Consider the following 21,522-nt stretch of genomic DNA (forward strand, 5'->3'; position numbering starts at 1 on the left):
AAACTTCCATGCTGGGATAAGATTTCCATGGACTGGTGAGATTTGTGTTGCGTTAGTGTCACACGAGGGGGATTGTGGCATAAGCCATCTTCCCGCCCTCCCCTTTGCTGTGCCGGCTGTGCTGTCAGCTGGAGAAGATGCTACTGCCTGGACACATGAAAGTTGTTTGGACATTCCAGAGACTTGCGACAGTGTGGAGCAACGGTGGTGGTTCATGATGCTTCACTCCTCTTGTGTGCTGCTTCTGGCAACTGCAGCTCAGCAGTGCTACAGTGACTCAGTACTGAGCCTTTCCACACTGTTATGGGGCAAAGTACAAACCCTTTGAGTGTTAGAAATGCTGATGCCATCGTGCAAGTTCACAAAACCTGAATTATTTATGCAGAATGGAGTGAGGCTTGCTGGTAATTCCTCTGGATTTCTAGTCTTCAACCTGGCATTCTAGGAGGCTGGTTTTTTGTCTGCTTGGGGAAGTAATGTTTATATGAGTTCTCATGGGGTCGGCACAGTATAAATCAGTTGTCAGTACCACAACTCACTTGAGGGGGTGGAAAAATGATTTTATAGTCTTCTTCATTTCCTCCTTTGCTGTCCCTTTCAGACAGGCCTCCTATCTCTACGAGCTGGTATAAACTTAGGGTCTAGTTGGATGTTTATATAAATACTGGGATGCAGCGAGCTCAACTTCTCCCAAAATGTGGGAGTGCCTCACTTTTTTCATATTAAAATTCCTAAAAAACTACCCCACCTATTTGTGCTTGTTGAATACAAATCTCTTTGCTGTTTTTTCCCTTGTTTTATTTCACAGGACTGGAGTTCACATATGTGGTTCATCAGGTATGTAATGTTACTTGTCCCTTCATGTATCTACTGAGCAGGCAGGTAACACACCTCAGAAGCAGCATAAGCTTTTTTGTATGTTTTTTGTTCCACTGCTGCATCAGTATTCATCAAGAGGGACATACAGAAGCCTCATCAGAGGGTAAGAAGGTAGTTTCTGATGTCAAAACTGCTTTTTATCCACATTCCAAACAGTCAATTTGTGTATTCAGGTATTAGACTCCTAGATATGGGAACTTTGTCTTTTGGGTGTGGCAGCTGCAAGGAGATGTAAAGGCTGAGCACAGGGCAGCAGCAGTTGTGGTGAGCTGTAGGGTAGGAGTGATTGACTGTTTTGAGGAGAGAGAACAGACAGCTGGACTTCAAGAGTAATTAAAGCTCTAAGTATCTGATTAAGCTTTACTCAGCACCAGACTCCCAGAAGGTTATAAGCGAACTCTGAAAACACAGCATAAAAGTACTGCCCAAGCAGTATGTGTCCTTGGGGACCACAGATGTTGACCAAATGCTCAGCACCACTTCCTAGCTATATGCCATGCCAGAAGATGCTGTTTAGCCACCACTGCCAAGGCTGGCATTTTAGCACCAAAGCCTGGTGCTCTTCAGTCTCTCTATGATCTCACCACCCCAAGTTTACAGACCTTCCACCAATCAGAGGAGTCTGTAACCATTGATATTACACTAGTTTTCTTCCCAAAGCCGCAACATATGTATAAATAAATATTTAAGATCACTTACAAATTCACATTGGAGTTTAAATAAATACTAGCAGTCATGTCAAAAATAAGTTGTTTCCTAAACCAGGTCCTGGTACTGCAGACACTTTCCAACCTACTCTTCAAAAGGCTTCAGCATGTGGTTTTTTTTTTTTTAATGGGCTTAAACAGATGTAAATATATTCTGCTACCGGAAGATGAAGTCATGTCTTATTGCTCCTTTTGCTATTTATCTTCTCTGCTTATTTAGTTTTCAGCCCCCTGGGTGGCTAATCTAGTCTGCCTCCTGGTCACAAACACAACTGCCAACACAAATCTGAGTGGAAGGAGAAGGGCAAGATGGCAGCTTTAGGTTGATTCTTCATGATGCCTTACTTTGATGCCTTTGTTTTCTCACTTAATGAGCAATTTGCGTGAGAAAGAGTCTGTTAATTTGAAAATTGTTTAAAGTGGTTTGTGTTTATTAATTGTAGAAGCTGTTGAAAAATGCTGCATTTGGAGAAAAATGTTGAACATCTATTAGCAAGGCAAAAAAATCATGTTTCAAAACATTTCAAAGTTTGTTCCCTTTCTTTTCATCCTAATTCACTTAGAAAAAGATGGTATGGCAAGGAAAAGAGGCAGTGAAGCATAAAAAAGAGTTGACTTTCTGAATTTGAAGATTACACTTCTTTAGAGTATGTATGCATGAAGAAATCTCAACTGCTCATGATATTAGTAAGAAAAGACGTAATTTTTAATCAATTAATAGTGCCAGATATTAAGATATTTGCATTAGCTTATAGGTTGTATGGGAATGGTTTAGTGTTATCTGTAGAGACTCAGCACCAGGGGTTACTATTATTTCACTGTTTTGACTCTAATCAAGTCAGCAACAATAAAATGCTCAGGTTCTTTCTACTGTTGTGCTAAGATATTCTATAGACAGGTTGAGTTTCCTGGCAAAAGTATCATCTTGGGAAGCAGCTGAAAAGTAATTGCATTCTCACAAAACGGGATGAGTGGAGGGCATATTTTTACAGTACAGCTTCAGATCAATCAGACTGCACAAATTTAGCTGCCTTCTGTTGCTGACTATTCTGCTTGATTAAATTATACATCTCCCAGGGAAGGCCTTGAGAATAACAAGCCCAGTCATCAAAAAAACATTCACCTTTCTGCTCTTCGTTAGGCTTGTGGTGCAGGCACTTTCAGGTCTAACTTGGTATCTGCAACTCGGACTAAATGCTGTTGACCTCCTCAGCTGCAGGGGTGAGGACATCTCCCTTGCAAATAATTGGGAGAGTCAGCCTAACAGCTGGGAAAGAGCTGGCTCTGCAAGCTTGGTGGCACACCGGCAGCCGCAACACGTGAGGTTTCTGGCACTGCAGCTTAGCAACTACCAAGGTGCTGGTGGGGCTCTCAGCAGTTCTTGTGTCAGCCGCTGCTGAGTTATGGAGTTCGTCGCTCATTAAGGTACAACAGTTCCAGTTGGTTTGCATGTACGCTGTCAAACGCCATGTGGCTGCCCCTTAATTAGCCAAGGAGTTATGAGAACCTTGAGAACCACTAATCTTGATGGCTGATGCCTCACTTGAGAAGTCCTCTGAGAGCTGTAATTCTCTCTGGCTCTCAGTGCTAATCTGCTTAGAGCTGCTATAGAAGATCTTGAACACTGGGCAGAACAGAATTTGCTTGGACTAGATTTCACTACTCACGGTAAGATTCGAACACATCACAAGGACTTCTTGGTTTAGAACACGGGTAAAGAACTCAAAAAGGTCTTATTAGATAGATAAAATGAAAACAACATAATTTGATGAAATATGCCTCTGAGCTGCTTGTGTATGCATGCTAAAATACTAAAACACTGCAGCTTTCATTTGATTCTCAAGTGAGCCAAGTAAATTACCTTTTCTTTAGAAGAAATGTTGCATTTGACAGTTTCTGTCCTTAGAAAATTGTCCTTTTCTTCTAAGAACCTTTCTGTACATCATACCTCTCTTTGTTTCATGGATGGCCTCATTCCCAAAACAATTCCAGGGTCCTTTGCCTGCTTTCCTAGCATGGCCAAGTCAGTTCTCTGGGTTCAGATGTCCAGAGCAGCCCTCAAGGAAGCATATTTTACAAGACAATATCTCAAATGACACCTCATTATTTTTGCAGGGCACCAGAGATGGCATGAGGGGCTGTAGAAGCTCCTGTATGATCTGTCATAGGTAACACAGCCTATGACTGGATTTGCTTGAATGTTCTTGTAAATTAGCAAACTAAAATCGATCATGCTTCCTGGGTTGGTTCTGGAAATTATTTTTTCTCACAGCTTTTTTTACAATGTTTTGCATTTCATTTTGTTATTGATAATCCTCTACTGTAGTAATTCAACACATTTTCTTGGCTTTATTTCTGGCCCTGCTGTCACTTCTGTGTCCTAAGAGGAATAAACACAAGTTCCTAATGGCAGAAAGCTATTAATTTGTTTTCTTGAGCTCTTAAAGTTTCCTCTGTGCTTTGAAATTACTATTATATTTCCTGAAAATAATGGCTGTGGCCAACCACTATGCCTGTTGTGTCTCTTGTCACTTATCCAAAGTGCACAATTGTAACTGAACGTAAGAAGGGAAAATGTAGCAGAAGGCAGGACTTCCTTTTCCAATGGCACAGACATGGAGGAAAAAAATCAGAAATTTGGACATCAGGTTTAAATTGAAAATCCCCATTCAGTATATGATCCACCCATAAACAAACCTGTCACCCACTGTCTAGAAAGAAATTATCTGTAAATCAAAGCAAGGATTTGATCAGAGTTGTTTTGAAAATGTTTGTGGTGTAAAGGCAGGCATTTGTAAACTCACAGACTCCCAACATCCCAGTTCCGTAGCACAAGCAAGGAGATTTGGACAGGATGCTGTGTTCACTGGAACATTTGTAATGCTACTACCTTCTGGAAGTTCTCTGCTTTGGGTAATACAAGTGAGTCTATATTGTGAAACTAAGCAGGGTAATCAACACTATCTTCTCTGTATCTGAACTTCTTCAAAGGAGCAAGACATAAGTACTTGCCACAGTCAAGATTCCAGGTGAAGTAATTCTGGGATGTGTGCTGGAATGATGATACATTCCTATTTTTAAATATGGGAATTTTATACTGCATATGAAAGAAGAATAAAAGGTTCCTTTTCTATGATGATGTAGAACTGGTATTGCACAAAATTGCTGGACAATAACTAGACACAAATACAATTTCTTACTTAGTCTTAAATTAGCCTTAGATCAAAGCTTCAGCAGGATGTTTTGGTATTAGGATTCTTCAATTACTTAAGTTGATTCAAGGACCAAATTATATTAGCACTTTTATATAGAAAATACTCAGAACAGAGATACATGAGAGCTCAGTACTACAGTCTTTGCATAGCTATATGACATTTTGAACCAAATCCAAGTCTGCAGCAGGGGGAGAATGGTTGAAGTGCTGACAAGCCAGGAAATACACAGTATTAAGAAAAAGATCCAACTGAAATAGTCTGTTAACTCATATGATATAGATTGTGAAATGCCAAGAGAAAATCTAGTCCCCTTACAGTTTAGAAAATGGACTAAATAAGAGCAGCTGCGTGGGTAAATAATTATCCCATTCTTTGGCATTAAATTGTTAGCTGATTTTTACCAGTTTTTGACAACAGAAGTCTTTCTGTTGTTAAAGCCTGGGAAATAAGAGCCAAGGGATATTTTCTGTCAGTTTGTAAGCCAATAGCTTAATTCAAGTGGAGTTACTAATTTCTGGAATGCGACAGAATCCTTCTTTTATTGGGCTGATCCATTTTGTGACTCTCCCATTTACCCTACCCCAAATGACCGTAGCTCTACAATGCCTCTCTTGCCCCAGCTATGACTGAGGCAAGACTTAATGAGGCAAAGCCAATGATAAATACAAAACATGCAATTAAGTCTCATTATATTAATTCATTCTGAGGAAAAAGAGCAGAATCTTGGAAACAGATTTCTCTAGAGATCAACAGCAATTTTAAACAGCACAAAGCAAAACAGCGTGATCTGTGTGGCATTGTGGCCATGTTCCCAGGCCTGGTTAAACCTCAAGACAGAGCCACATGAAATCATGAGTTGCCTATCTTATTTCACGGGTGGATTAATGCTGTTTTGCATGGTTTTCAGTTACAGAGGTGCTGTGGTATTTAAGTTTTGTGTGAGACAGATGAAAGTCAAGTCATCCTTCAGTTATAATTGTGGTGTAACTGGTTCTTAGGGGTGTCCCTGTGTGCACACTCAGTGCCCCAAACTCATTAACTCCCTGGATGATCCAGGAACTCCACAGTTAGTCCCTGCACAGAAGAGACAATCAACTGAGCAAACATAAGGTGACAGACCCTGCTCCTCACCACCTCCACAATAAAGGATCTGACTATTGTGAGAGATCTGCAGATGGGGATTTCAGACAGTCCTAAGGGTTCCTCCCAAGCAGCTCCTGCTGTCCCAAGACAAATTTCTACACCTAAAATTGTCACATAACATGCTGGGCAAAGACTCTGGCTCTTCCAGAGCCTCCTGGTGGTTCCTGCTGCAGCACTGACTGGATTGCATGCAGACAGGATGCTGTAAATTGTAGAAACTGTTCCTTTAGATGTAAAAATGGTCACACAGGACAATCTTTTTGCACACAGTTAATGCAGAACGATGCTTTAGTTTAAAATAATCTACAACAATGGATTATGCACATGCTGAAGTAGTCACACAGTAGCCAGCTGGCATGTGAAAATTGAGCAAAGAAGCAGCTGGGAGAGTCTCCTCTGATCCAGCAACTCCTGTCACTACTCAGACTGCAACCAACCATCCTGTTTAGGAGATCTGAGCAATATCCCTGTGCCAAGGCCCCAGACATTATTTTTCTTGAACAGTCCGTCCAGTTTTTGTACAACACTGCTCAGCCAAAAAACAAATCAACCCTGCCATCAAAGAAATGCTGCATTTAAAAATTAGTCTTTGCCTAAGTCCAATGTTTTTCAAAATAAATTAGTTAGCCCTGCTAAGAGTGATCAGTTCAGTACAAGATGTATTAGGAAACTCATCATTCTGTCTTGTTTGAAATATTAGAGAGGGCTAAATGTTAACAGCTGTTTATGCACTGTCAGATTTGACTGAAATACAAGTTTTGAAGCACCTGGCTTGTCATTTTGGTCACAGTAGTACTACAATAAATCTAACAATAGACTATAATTCAATTTGACTGCAATTCAGCACTATTAACCATTCTACAGAACAGTGCACATAGAGCTATTCACAACTATTCCTTTTCAAAAAAACTTCCCATGTAACAGGAGCTGAGAAAATTAGAAGGCAAAAATTTTCACTATATGCCTTTTTTGATGAGGCTAATATTTTTATCACTCAGTATAACCATAAGATAATTCAGTAATTATGCAGATACACTTTTGAAAAGTATGTTTATTCCCTAAATATTAAGTGAGTGGTCACCTGAGTACAGTGCAATGAAAACCAAAGAAAATCAGCTGCTACCACCACCCTTAGCAGAGACACTAATCGGATGCTGTATATTCCCCTAGGTTACTTCTTTGCAAGTGAAAACTCACTGTGGGTGCAAATCCTATTTCCATGACAGCAGAAGCCCCCATCAATTGAGAGAACTGATTTACTTTAACTGTCCCAGTAGTATTCTGCTGATCACGTCTGAATTTATTAAGACCATTTAGCAGCCAATTTAATCTCCTGTTTAATCTCAGGGTTTGCCTGAAAGATGAAAATGGGCCATGGCATTTACAACAAAACCACAAACCCCTTGAATAAACTGCATTCCTCTGATCCCTGCAAATATCTGCTCTCTGTGTGTTTGCAGGACTGACTCTAATTTGTTTATGATACTTAAAACTTCTAATCATTCAGATCTCTAGGAATTCTGTTTCAGCAAAGATGATTTATGGAAGAGTGGTTATTATAAGACAGAAGGTGGATATTGACCAGGAAGATCTAATTTTCTTTATCTGACCTTGAGAAATAGCCTGAACTCATGGCTGCACATTTTCCTCCATAAAATGGTATTATTAATATTTTTAATTTTAGAAAGATAGTTGTAGAAGCCATTTTATTGAAGTCTGAATACACACTTAGGAAGACTATATGAAGGTGCACATCCTTATACCCTGTAGGTATTTAATCAGTTAGTACTTTAACAAAGTACTAGACTGCACATGTACTCTCTTGCATGACTTCAGGGAAGCTGTGAAGCCTTAACATGAAGCCAACGTACATTTAAGCTGGTCCTGCAACTGAGAAATCAAAGAAACAAAACCCTCTGGGGTACAATTTCTCCTCTGCTATACCAGCACAAAAATTTGGTACCATGCATAGTGAACCACATAGGGTATCACTGATCTCACTGAAAAACTAACTTCCACTTGCATAAGTTCACTGTAGGCATGCAGGTACATTTATCTTCATATATCACAGTGGTTTTCAGATACAAGAACAAATATTCAGAGACAGAGAAGTACAGATTGATTTTTTTGAAACACTGATCTAATTACACATCAAATTGCAACCTGAAGACACATTCACACTCCAGCCAGCCACAAACTAAAACAAACTCTTTGAACAATGTATTGCTGTAGTAAAATACCTTTTACCAGGACCTACGTTCATAAGCCCAACACAGGAAAAAAAAAAGGTGACGTTTTAATCACTTTTGTGACTTATCAGCTGAATTATTTAAGCATATTGCAATCAGGCAAGCTGGGTAAACTCAGTCACAGTGATGAAGTAATACTGTCATTAAGGGAATCAACTGAACACACAGAGACTTTGTAACCCATATAATCACCTTTGAGATTGTTAGCGCCGGTAAGGATGAAAAATAAATGAGCTAAAAAAAGAAGACAAGATTCTGTCAGCCCAATCTGTTCTTTGTTCAGCTACCCAGGGAATGGCTCATTCAGCTGTTCTATCACTATGGAGGAGCTGGAGCAGAGAGGAAGAAAAGGGGCCAAAGGTGATGTTGAAAATGCATGAGTAGAAAAAAATTGTTCAAAAAACCAGGCAAAATCTACAGAGCACACAAAAAAATCCTTGTAATTTGAAATGCACATGGAATTATGACAGAAAAAAGCAAAAACTGGTTTAAGTTCTGAGATTTTATTTTTGTTTGCAATCTTACGATACACAGCTTGTTCCAAACCCAGTTTCTTGGTAGATCACTTTTTCTTGTCATCTACACTCCATTTCCTGGGAATTTATGTCTGCTGAGGGACTGGCTACCTAACCAAGAAAAAACGTGTTTCATTACTATAGAAATAGTTATTGTGAGAGAATTACCACATCTGTTCATAAATTATATTAATGTTTTCTTCCCCCAAAGGAATAACAAAGCTAAATCAGAGAAGATGGATATAACCATACTTCCGAAGAGCTCTCAGCAAATTCTATTTTTTCTCCCTCTCTCCCATAACACTTGGCTCCAGCTAAAAGATACTTCCTCTAACACAACCATGCCAGAGGCAACTCAAGGAAAAATTACAAAATCTGGCTTGGAATTTGAACTGTTTTATGAGAAGCTGTTCTTCACTGAATATATAAAACCATCCAATTCTAAGATATAAAAAAATTAGCTAGAGGACTTCCCCTTTGCCTCAAACATAATTCAGTAAAATCATGTAGAATATAACATAAGTTCTGAAGAAAAAGAAAATTAATAAGAACAGATATATAAAGTCATTTCAAGGGCACTTTTAGCTCAGTATCTCGCCTAGAATGGCAGTGAACAACAGATGCCTAAGGAAGAATGTCAGAATAAAGCAGTCATATAATGCATCTTCCTCAGCAATTGCACACAGCTTCTGGAAGTGTGGTTCAGGGACTTTCTGAACCAGAGGTAATATCTTGGTATTTAATAACTGTTAACAGACATATTCATGGAAAAAAATTCCAGACTTTTGGCCTAACCTGTAGTGTCCTTAATATCCAAATATAGAGTTTCACAACTTTAAGCTCTTTATTTTCTTCTAAGTACTTTTTTTTTTCCAGTCTTCTACTTGATAATTGTGTTCAATGCCCTTCGGGTCTTGTATTAGAAAGAAGTCCTTCTGTGTTCACTTTTTCTATGCCACTCATGACTTTATACGTCTCTGTCATATGCTCCGTAGCTATGATCTATTGAATTTTTACTTGTAAACAGTTCCTTATCTTTGGTAGTCTTTGTCACCTGTGTGTCTCTGCTATTCCAAGAGCACATTCCAAGTGACTTCAAGAAACAAGAAGAGAAGGTTTTCAAAGCATAAAGATTTATAGATTTGAACACGTGGTAAAACCTGGCAAAAGATGTCCCTGCTCATTGCAGGGGAGTGGGACTAGATGACCTTTAAAGGTCACTTCCAACCCAAACCATTCTACGATCCTGCCAGCTGAAGCAGGCTGAAGTCACGAGGAAGTATTGTCCTACATTAACCTCAGGTAAAAAACATCTTTGTGTCCATATGACCTATACACTCACGCTTTTGGTTTTATTTTTCTAACATCCCTGAAGACCAAGAAGCAGGGACCCTAAACCTGCTGCAAAAAATCAAAAGATGACATAGAAAAAATTAAATGTATATAACTTTTTAATGCACGGGTTGAAACTTAATTTAAGGTAAGGGCACCTTACTTGGGTTCGATCCCTTCAATTTTACATGCTGGCCTAAGCCACCAAAGTTAATAGCAGTTGTCATAATTCCCTCTGAACCCTTTCCTGGAGCTACTCATCTCTTACTTGTGGGATTTTAGGGAGATTAATCTCTGCAGTAAGGTGAATCAAGTGTCTAAAGATAGATAGGATGGCAAGGTCGACCGCTGTGAAGAACATTCCTCTTACTCCTTGTAATAGCTCAAGTGTATTTGCAAAAGCATCTGAAACAGCTCAGATCTGCTTTCTCTATACCAACAAACCAACTCAAATACTTTCAAGAGCAACAATGGTCTCAGTACATAAGACTAATAAAAATGGTCCAAATAGAAGAGGGGGAGTGTTTGAGAACAGTGGTCACAAGCAGCTGGAGTCACCACTGACTGAACAATGCCATATTTGGAGGGAGTGTTTGCTTCCTACTTGAAGCAGAATCTTTGAGCACTAACAAATCCTACACTAGTACTTTGGTTATTGATTGCCCAATATCGAACTTCCTGTTCCTGAACATGGTCACAGTGTTCAAAGTTCAGCTATGGGATCGTTTAATTAAAGCAAGGTTGGCTGTCCCACCATGGCAAGGTATCTCACTTTGTGGGCCATTAAGGATTTGATTCTAACCACAGTTGTCTAGGGCTGCTGAGATGCCCAACACGTCCTATGTGTCCTTACCCTGCCATCTCAGAGGGTTTGGGGTCTGTGTCTTTTGTTCCTGTGCTATAACTTGCAGGATACTGGGTGTTCTGTACACCCCATGGCATTTCAAAGAGTGTTAAATGCTTCTGTAAGGCCCTAAGAGGTGTGTCACTGTGCACAACCAACAACTCATTAGTCTTTTTAAATGGAAAGGTCACGGTAAATTTTCAGTTTGTCCCCATCTCTTTATTCTCTTCTCTGGTAGCCCTGGTTTGGGGATGTCTTTGCTGGCTCCGGCAGCCTGCAGGCCCATCCTCAATGAGGAACGACAACAGCAAGCAGGAGCCAGGGCTCAGGATCGTCACCACCTCCTCGCCCTCACAGGCACCGGAGAGTTCACACTGCAAAGGGAGGAAAAGAAGAGTGTCACATCCAAAGAACAACACGCCTCGAGGGAGGGGGAAAGGCCCGCTGTATCGCAGAACCGGCCTACAGGGACTGCAGATGAGGGGCCGCTCGCCCCGTGCCGGGCCCGCCCCGCTCCGCCCCACGGGGCTCCGGCGCCTGCGCGGGGCCGGGCGCGGAGCGAGCCCGCTCCGGACTCATCCCGGCGATGGAGGCGTGGCAGTGGCCGCTGTGGTTGCAGGGCCTAGCGCTGCTCTGGGGCCGAGCCGCGATGGGGCTGGCGCAGAGCCCCACTGGGGCTCCGCCGGCGCTGGGTAAGGCGAGGCGGGCAGCACGGGAGCGCGGAGTTCTCTTCCTTTGCCTTCCCTTTCGTTCCTTTCCTTGCCCTTCCCTTGCGCCCCGCGGGTGCGGCCGTGGGGCCTTCCCGGGCGGGTGTGCCCGCGGTCCGCGCTCGGCCCTGATCGGGGCACGGCGGGGGACGGCCCTGGGCCTGCCGGGGCCCAGCGCTGCCCGGAGCCTTCGGGAGAGCTGGGGGAGCCCGCGGCTCGCCGTGGGGCTCCTGCCCCGAGCCGGAGCTGATTCCGTGGGGCTCCTGCCCCGAGCCGGAGCTGATTCCGTGGGGCGGGGGGAACAGCCCGCTCCCGGCCGAAGGACAGGCCGATGGCGCTGGGGTTTGCCGGCCTGCGGGGGTGTCGGGAGCTTTGCTGCTCGGGGTCGGCAGTCACAGAGTCACAGGACGGGTCAGGTTGGAAGGGACCGCAGTGGGTCATCTGGTCCAACCTCCCTGCTCAAGCAGGGTCATTCGGGAGCACACAGTCGCCTAGGTATGCTCAGTCCTGATGGTGAGGAGGAACGTGGCTTGGAAGGAGAAGCTGATGGAGATGCTCTTCCCACCCTGTTCTCTTGAAATCGTTTATTTCAGAGCTGTTTTTGGCAGGCAGTTGGTGAAGCTCAGCCTCAGATTTGGTTGCTGCTCACAGATGTGGCCACAAAGGTGCATGTTGGGTTAGTTGGCATTAAATTAGGGTATCTCAAGTGGACCTTGATGGGTGTGTCTAGACTCCAGTTTGAGATGTTTAGTTGCTTTTAGAGAAGGTTTATATTCGAAAAGGGTGTCTCCGACTTTGTGAGACAACTAACTTGAAGCAGCACAGAAAGGGAGCTGTCAGTGTTCCTCAGCTGAGAGGAAGTAACAAAAGGTAAACCTATCAACAACTGCAAGTTAATCAGCTTCTTTCTAGTAGTTCTGAGAAATGTAAGCAAAATCAAAGATTGAGTTTGAAGTCAAAACCTTTGTTGAATTCATAGTGGGATTCCTTATGGATTCTCTAGGAAGAAGCTTTAATGTATTATTGTTCTTACAGGAGTATAGGAGTTTGGTCTTGACAGGTTGGTTGTTATGGAGAAGGAGCATGATATTACACAGAAAGATGTGGGTGACCTTTATGGAATAAATATTAGAAATATGTTTGAAGTGAAAAAAAAGAGGTAGATTGTTATGCCGTATGACTATTATGTATTATTCTAATCTTAAATTGAAACAGTTGGAAAAAAGTAGGGAGATAGGCTTGTTGACTGTCAGATGCATATCAGTTACTGAAGGGATACTCTCCTGAAGACAGAGAAGACAGTTCTGTGGTAGTTTTGCAAAACTGTGGGACCTTATATGCCATTCTTCTAAATATTCCACCAGTTCAGCACCCATGTTCAACAGGGCTGGACTGGCATAAAGCAGGACTACAAAGGCTGTATTGTTCCCCATTTCAGAAAGTACCAAGAAGAGTATGGCTTTAATTGCTGGAGCAGAAGGAAGCTTGAGGGAGAAAGTACTTGTGTACCAGAAGGAGGGAACAGCTGTTTTCCATTGAAGAATAGTGGTGTCCTAAGAAAGGAGACAGAGATGACATTAAAATAAACCAGCTGTGAATAAGCTTAATGTAGATGTTGGAAGGTTTTTGTCTGTCTGAGCAGTTGTGTTGTTTAGTTTTAGTGGGATGGTAAGAGGTATCACCCCCAATTCCTCAGTGATCTTAAGGGCGTACAGCAGTCATCAGTCCTTGTATGTGCTGTATAGACTCCTGTCTTCCTGGAGAGAAAAAAACAAACCAAAAAATCCCAATGCTGCATATACTACCTTCATGCATAAATACATATTGGGAAGGGGGAAAAGCTGTTCTTAAGCAAAACAGAGTTTTATTGCCAGTGCTGTTCTATTTTGCCTGTATTTGGTGGAGGAACAGACTGTGTTCTGTGTTTTTATCCTTGTCCATGAGTACGTCTCTTAAAAAAAGTAAGATCATAGAGATGGTGTATAGTTAACTTAGTACAATTCCTGTATGGCTGGGCAGCATTTTAGTTGTAATGAAAAAATAAAAGTGCATGGACAGTAATAGCTTTTACTTATCATGTGTGAATATAATCTTCATACAGCTATAATTCACTCTGTACAAGGTGTTGCACTAAAATATTTTGGTAAAAATTGCATTTGTCAAAATAATGCTTCCACTATTTAGTAAACCAGGCTTGATGTGTAAAAATAATTTCTCATTTTATTGTATGTTAGGTCATTAAAGCTGATGTTATATGGCAGTATAGAAGGAATTACTATGTTTGAAAAATACTGTTTAAAATACATTGTGAATTATTGTTGATAGTGATAGTATGGTTTACATTTATCTTTTTCCCCAATACCAATAATACAGTATACCCTTGAAATGCTAGAGGGAGAATGTCAACTTCATGTATGTTTAAATGTAAAACAATAATTCAAAGTTATTTTTGTTTAATGTGCTGGTACACATAATGCTTTAGCAAGGTAGATTGGAGGGGATGGCTGTGTTTTTCTTTTTCAGTTTGAGAGACATTTTATTCTATCTTCTCTTGTGGAGAACACTGTAACTGGTGGGAAATTTATATATCTTTGTAAGTGATGTGATTTGGAGAAATATATAAAGCAGAATGAAAAATTTTTGGTTTCAGTCACTTATAGTAATGTTAAATTTCATAACAGTGGTATATAAAGTTGTTTTTATTTTTGAAATATGTATTGTGATATATTTGGAAGTATTTTTGCTAAGACTTATGCTGTTCTTTAGACTTCTAGAATTTACGTTTAATCTAACTTTTTTAACAGTTTACATCTCCATCTTTTGATTATATGTCTGTAGAGCTTATCTGCTATAATATGACAATAGGAAGGCAGTTAAAAAAGAAACAGCATGAAAAGTTTGATAAAAATCTAAGGAATGTTATATTTCTTCACTTTGCTGTAGATTATTCAGATACTGAAAATGTAACCTAAATCTCATTTTAGAAATCTAAATCTAACCTAAATCTTGTTTGGTGTACTTGCATGTTTCTGACAGTGCTTCGCTAATTCATGTTTAGAAAGCTAGTTCGTTTGGGTGTTTTAAATCCTAAATTGAAAATGTAATTAAGTATTTTTATAATAAGTATGGTGGTACTCCATGCGGAATAATCCCATTTGAAAATTTTTGAGTTTAAACTGAGAACTGTTTCTAAAGCTGCTTTTCATGTTTTTTTTCCATGAGTTGGTATATCGGCCTTACACTGAAGCTGTTAATTGGTGCTGGTAACAATTTAATTGGTACCAGATAAAGTAGTAGGGTGTTTTTCTCTACAAAAATATTAATTAAAGCTGAATATACTAGTATATAAAATATATTTAATGTTAGGAATTAGTACCAGAAAGATATAATAATGAATTATGAAAAGAAAATATTGAAATATATAGTTGTCTCACAAGTAAATAACTTAGCTCAAATTGATAACTGCTTGTGACTAATGCAGTTTTTCATTAAAGCTATAATTGAATTCCTGATTTGGAGATATCTTCCCCTTGTATTTGTGATATTTATAGAAATAATAAAAAGTTTGTTTCATTAAATAGTATAAAAATTGTCATAGGAACTACAGTGGAAGAAAAATCCAGGGTCAGACCAGAAGAGACTCCCACTCATCTTTCGAGTAGTTCATCTAGGTCAAGACTTTGGCATGTATGTGGTCCTGTGGGCAACAAGTTATATCTGAGTTATGGATAAAAAAAGACTGGTCTTAAAATGATAAACATGCAGTACTTCTACATGAAGTAAATGTGAACACCAGTACATTTTTTTTCTTTTTTACATCCAAAGAGAATGTGCGTTAAGTGCTTCCACGTCACTTGTCTTTTCAAACTTCTGTTAAAGTTCTTGTTGAACACTTGCAAATTAACTTGTGTCCTATGTTTGGAGGTGGGGTTTTTTTAATTTAAAATCATGTTATTTGGGGAGCTTTATCTTTTAAAAACTTTTCCCCAAGAAAAAAGGTTAATATCTATGGAAGGAGATCAACCCTAGACAAGGGTCAGCTTTTGCAAAGGTTCCAAAGCTGCAAAATTCAGAATGTTCCCTAAATTGAAGTGTGGAGGTCCTAGAACTTCAGCAGAGATACGGGAAGGCTTTTGGGTTAAATCTCCTGTATTGTCCTTAGAGAAAAAAAATTGAAGTTAAAGGTAACCTTGAGTTGTTTCCCTGTATCAGAAGTTAAATTTAAATGTTTTGTATCTGTGTTTGCTGCAGTTCTTCTGGAATGGAATTACTGAGATTTCATTACCTCTTTCAAAATTGTTGCTTGTATCTAGAACCAGAAAAAAGAAAATGACAAATGTTATGATAAATACTTGACCTTGTGGAATAAAAATAAATATATAATCTCTGGGTGTTTGTTTGTTTTTCTAGCATGTTCAGCATTTTCCCAGAAGTCCTGTGATGAATGTCTAAAAAATGTTTCGGTAAGATTTTTAACATCTTTTTTTTGATTGATGAAAATTTCCACTTCATATGAAATCAAATTGTTGGGGTTTGTTTGGCTGTTTGGTGAGTTTCTTGTTTTGTTTTTAATGGTGAATCTACTCAAACTCCCCCTAATAAGAGGAAGTCAAGATCAGTCAGTTCTATTATCTGTTCTTATTTGAATGATGAAGTCAACTGATGTACTGCTTCCCCTGTGCTGCCAGTGTGCTTTCACTTTGCCAGGGGTGCTCCATGATTTGGTCACTCAGGGTGTTTCTCTGCTTTGTCTGAAGAGGACAGACCGAATCCAGGCTTCCAGTGTCAGTGTGTGCTCAGGGCTTTCATAGCTCAACTGAGCAAGTTGATGTTGGTGCTGGTTCAGACTTATTTTGTGAGCAGCACTTAGCTAAATGTCCGTCTTATAAAAGAACAAGATAAACTCAATTTTATGTGACTAAAATGCCTTGGATTTCTTGTGTACCGAAAAGAAAAACTGGGAAATTAATGTAAATAAACTGAAAGTGCCTTTCTCTGAAGATGCCCCAAGAATCCATTTATCTGAGGCAGATTGGATCAGCACTTTGTAGATGTCCAGGTGTGTTGGCCTCTCCATTGACTACCTCAGACTGTGTGTGCTTAAGACTGGAAGGTTGGGTCACTGTTCTGGTAGCAAAATGTTTAGATTTCCCGTGAGATTGCAATAGGGCAGACATTTAAACATTAGAATTTGTTTCTCTCTCCTTTGCTGAAAACTTTTTTGGCTCCACAATAAGGATTGTAATAAGCATGCAAAAGGCGTCAGTCCCTGCAGAGTAAAGTGAGAGATTATTTCAAATTCAAACTTGAGATGTCACTGAGAAGAAATATTTCAGGCGTCTTTAAGTTACATACGTCACTGCAAAACATTTTCTCTAGGAAAGACAGAACTATTTGAACTTACCTCCTTGTCTTATGCATATTTTGGCTTTTTAAGGGAAAAATACTAATTGGCGTGTATTGATGTGGTTATTGTGTATTGTCAGACCTGAATGTTTGTTGTCAGAAGAATGGCATTGTGTAAAGAACTCTTCATGTTCAGAAGGATCAAGTAGGAAAAGGAAAATTACCACTTAAATGTTCAGCACTGGCAGTAGCGTGACCCTAACTTCAAATAAGTGCTGCTGCAGACACATGAGCAGAGCTTCTATTAACCTGAGAGCTACATGTTCACCCTGTGGGAGAAATAAATCCTTTAGCTGTGTTTGTGTGCTGAAGACATAGAGTTACAGATACACTGTTTTCAGAATCTGTCAAACCAAAGACAGCGTCCAGGTTTGTTTTGGTGACAGAATGATGGATGATTCAGGGCAACTGCTTCAACAGCACCAGTGTTAACCTTGAAGAAAGGAGTTTAGACTTGATTCAGACAATTTGCACATACATTAAAAAAAAAAGGCTACAGAACAAAGCCATCAGCACTTCTTTGAGCAATACAAAAGCAACAGGTTGCTGAAATTACTTTTATTGCTTCAGTAGAAAAAAAATCAGGTTTTCATATTGGTGATAAAACAGATAGCAGCAGCAGATAAAAATGAAAATTAAATGTTTGGTGAATAGATAAAAACCATTCCAAACAAACCATAAAATGTAGTCATTTAGTTCGGTTAAATAAAATTATAATTCAAAATGCTCAAATTTTGTTGATCATCATTATGGGTCGATGAATACCTGTTTTTTTGTGTTTTTTATCAATAAGTTCTGAGTGGTAATTTGACAGATAGGCTATTGAATTTCATCTTATTCCTCACAAGATGGTACATTAAAAGGTAACACATAAGGATTTTGATTAGAGCTGTTGAATTCTGAAACTCAATTTATTTACTTCAGAGAAATATTTACTGCTATGATTAGCAGATTACCAGGTATATTAAAATTTGATAACTTTATCTCTTACCAGATAATATGTAAATATTTATTGATTAACACCTTGTGAGAGTTTTCTCTTCATAATTCTAACTCTGTGACAGTGTGTAATGCAAGTACTAGTTAGAGATAGGACTACATTTTAAAACTTGAGTGCATGTGTAGAGCCTCAGCATTCTGGAGAATTTTCCAAAGTCTCATTTTTAGCTTTTGAGTAGTCTACCAATATGCTTTTCCCCTCAGCTGTTTATTTTTGTCACTTTCAGTCTTTGTCCTAATATTAAATGTATGGAATCTAAATTCTTGTGGCAAGTGGATTTTAGGCAAACTCAAACCAGCTATAGGAAATTGTGGTCAAGAAATATAGTCAGTTTTTGGAGAGAAGGATAGGGATAACAGTCACTTGCATACATTTATCTGAATATAGAGGAAGAAGAATTCATTTTGTGTTCATAGTTACTATAGTATCTCTTTTAATACTGAAAATATATCTTTAAAATGAGAGTAGACTGAATTAATGATGTTGCACTTCATTATCCATTTGAGACTGTTCTAAAATAAAGTCACTGATAGCCATGTGAGTGTGAACATTGTTCCTAGCATACTCTGCAAAGGATATATGACTTAGCTCTGAATAAAATAAAGTCTTTTCAGTCTTCATTTTTAGGTTATGTAGATGAGGATCAAAGTTAAGGAAATGTTTCATTCTTGGGTGTTTAGGTGTTGGGCTTTTTCTAACTTGATTTTGATAATTAGCTCAATTTTTAGCATTGGGAATGAGTCAATTGAAATATTTTCGTGGGGTTCATCCCCTGCCCCAGTCAGTAGCTGTATCAGGTATTGCCTTTTGGGCTAGACACATTTTTAGTAGTTAGATGCAGGAGTCTCCATCAGTGATACAGCTGGCCTTTCTGGGCCCCTCGTCACCACCAATACAGTCACTCAGTTTAAATGAGACCTCATGAGTCACCCAGTCCAGCCTCTTACTAAAAGCAGGGCCAACATTACATTCAGAGTTTAGCAATGACTTTTACTATGCTTCCCTTTAGTCATTATTTTTTAACTGTTAATTCTTATTAAATATTCGATTAAAAAAAGGCATTTTTTTATCTAACATCCTTGATTAAAGGGGCAGGGTTTTTTGCAAAGTTTATTCTACTTTCTTAATTTTTTTTGTTGATGTGTCTTTATGGGTATGTTTAACTTGTACAGTCTAGCAACTACAAAATATTAATACATTTTTCTTGTGTCCACTTTTCTCAAGAAAGCAGAATCTGCTACAAGTGGTTTCCTTTGTATTTAACGTTTTCTAACTCGTTAAGAGGAAGATAACAGGTTTTGTGCAACTGAGGGCATATGACAGAGATGTTCTTGATAGTACTGTTAGATAAAGCATAGTTCCTCAATGAACTCTTTCTGTAATGAATCCTAAAAAAACATGTTTTGTCAAAGATTCCTATTACTGTTGTTCAAAACTACTTCACTGCTTTAGTTGTGTGGTAAAGGACTTTTGAATAAGTATTTATTTTAACAGATGAAAACCAAAACGTAAGCTTGATGCCTAGTGATGGCTTAAAAAGCAGAAATGGTGTGCTGGCATTGTAACTATAATATAAAAAATTTTAAATTTAAAAAATATCCATAACTGTAAGGTACACAATGTACTTTGCAGCACAGATTGGATAAGGCTGTATCATTTATTACCTTGCAGCAAAACCTCCTGTAGAATTGTAAGGGTTCTTTACTGTTTTATTTCTGTTGATAATCAAATGCAGGGCTGAAGTAAGATTATAAGTGTATTTTTATTCCTTAAAGATCCCAGGTGTTTGAAAATCCTGTACAATTGGCTTTCTGATTTTGTACCTCTTGTTAATTCCAGTAATTTTAAACCCAAGCCATTTTATCCTCTAGTATACAGAGTACCTCAATATGTTCCCCCATATATTTTCAGGCTAGTATAAGTATTTGTTGCCTTAAGTACAAAATGTTCTTATTTTCAATTCAGTTTAGGTTTTACTGAGAAATTGTACCAGGACTTCAGTAGTCTTGATAACATATAGCACTTTCCTTTCTACAGTTACTCACATAAGAATTCTGTCTTTGGAGAGGTGCATTAAGTTGTTAACTGTTTTTGAAGATGAATAATTGGGGGGGGTTTTTTGTTTCTTTTGCAGTGCCTTTGGTGTTACACCAACAACACTTGCATTGATTACCCTGTAAGAAGCATTCTTCCACCATCTTCATTGTGTTCCCTCTCTAATGCTCGATGGGGAGTTTGCTGGAGTAGGTACTAATTTTACTTTTGCTGTAGAGAGTTACTTATGAGTATGATTAAAGTAAGCCTATTGCTTGCTAGAGCTGTTTCCTGGTAATTTATGTGGAGAGGTGGGGGTGAAGGCAGTGGTTATGATTTGGAGCAATGATCTCTAATCTTCTGGACTTGTTAAGGAAGGGATCTTTGTAAACAGCCAGTGTAGTTATGTTGATCCAATGGCTTTAAAACTTTTTTACATTTTTAAAAATTTCTTGAAGTGTTGGATGATTTGCCTAGATCTGCAGTTCCTTTATTATATTCCCGTGGCAGCAGTGAACCAATACCACAGAAACAGAGTCACACAGGAATTCTTGAATGCTATTTTTGCTTAAACAACTGAAATAACAGGGTAGTCTGTGGGCACTGAAGGCAGTGTAGATAAGGTTAGATAAGATTAAATAAGGTTAAAAAGGAAGCTGCAGAGGACCACCATAGGTTTTAGTACTGCATCATTTAATTGTTTTTAGATTTCCATTTGCTTTTCATGTTTTATTACAAAATACGGTACAGACCATATGCTGCCATCACGGGCTAAATTCGGACTAGATCGTAACAGAGAACAAATAAGACATTGGAAAGCTTGTCATATGAAACGAGTACAGCTGCAGTCTAGCAAAGCAAAGGCTTGCTGCTTTCTGTGTATTTGTTCATGGACACTGGGAGGCTAAAGAACAAAAACAATTCAGAGTGAACTATCAGTGACTGTTAACTGTAACTTAGAAGAAAGTTCCCACGCTTAGCACAGAGAGATTATGCAGTAGTCTAAATTAGAGTAGCAGAAGTAGAAGATTGCTGTTAAAGTGGAACATGCAAGTTTCTGAACACTACCACTTGATCCCTGCAAACAGAGTGACTAGATTGAACAGTACAGGAGAACTTTATCAATTCTTTATTCTTACAGAAGGGCTTTGGACTTTGTTTTCTGAGAAAAAATATTTGTGCTTTTGAACTTTTTTAGGGTACAGTAGAGACATCATTTCAGTAATAAGGCACACTTCTAAGAAAACTGGGCTTGAAATATCATAGTAAATGCTGTTACTGTGAAATGTTTAGAAAACTTTTCTTCTGAAAGTGTGGAGGGTTGACTCCTGCCAATGGCTAAGTATTCACACAGCTGCTTCCTCCTTCCTTCCCTTGATCCCAGTGGGATGGAGGGAGAAAATAGTAAAAAAGCAAGAAAACTCATGGATTGAGAAAAGGCAGTTTAATAAGTGAAGGAAAAAGAGGGAGAGAAAAAAAAAGTCAAGCGCA

The 21,522-nt window shown here is 39.0% G+C and overlaps 1 protein-coding gene across 5 annotated transcripts in view; it reads left to right on the forward strand.

Annotated features, from left to right (window-relative positions):
- Window positions 1–808: 808 nt before the first annotated feature.
- Window positions 809–21,522, forward strand: part of LOC108498715 (pituitary tumor-transforming gene 1 protein-interacting protein-like) — a 38,035-nt gene continuing 17,321 nt past the window's right edge. For 3 of the 5 annotated variants that reach the window (XR_001875281.1, XM_017817754.1, XM_017817755.1), the window contains exons 1-4: window positions 809–837; window positions 11,123–11,361; window positions 16,002–16,054; window positions 20,132–20,240. Coding sequence is in view for 4 of the 5 variants with exons in the window: in XM_017817754.1 (XP_017673243.1) it covers window positions 824–837; window positions 11,123–11,361; window positions 16,002–16,054; window positions 20,132–20,240 (415 nt within the window). In the remaining variant the exon portion in view is untranslated. Of the gene's footprint in view, window positions 838–3,002; window positions 3,012–11,122; window positions 11,362–11,438; window positions 11,577–16,001; window positions 16,055–20,131; window positions 20,241–21,522 lie in introns of those variants that run through there. The other 2 variants (XM_017817756.1, XM_017817757.1) reach the window with 2 other exon arrangements.

Source organism: Lepidothrix coronata, unplaced genomic scaffold (assembly GCF_001604755.1).
Source record: "Lepidothrix coronata isolate B3197 unplaced genomic scaffold, Lepidothrix_coronata-1.0 Scaffold62, whole genome shotgun sequence".
NCBI lineage: Eukaryota > Metazoa > Chordata > Aves > Passeriformes > Pipridae > Lepidothrix > Lepidothrix coronata.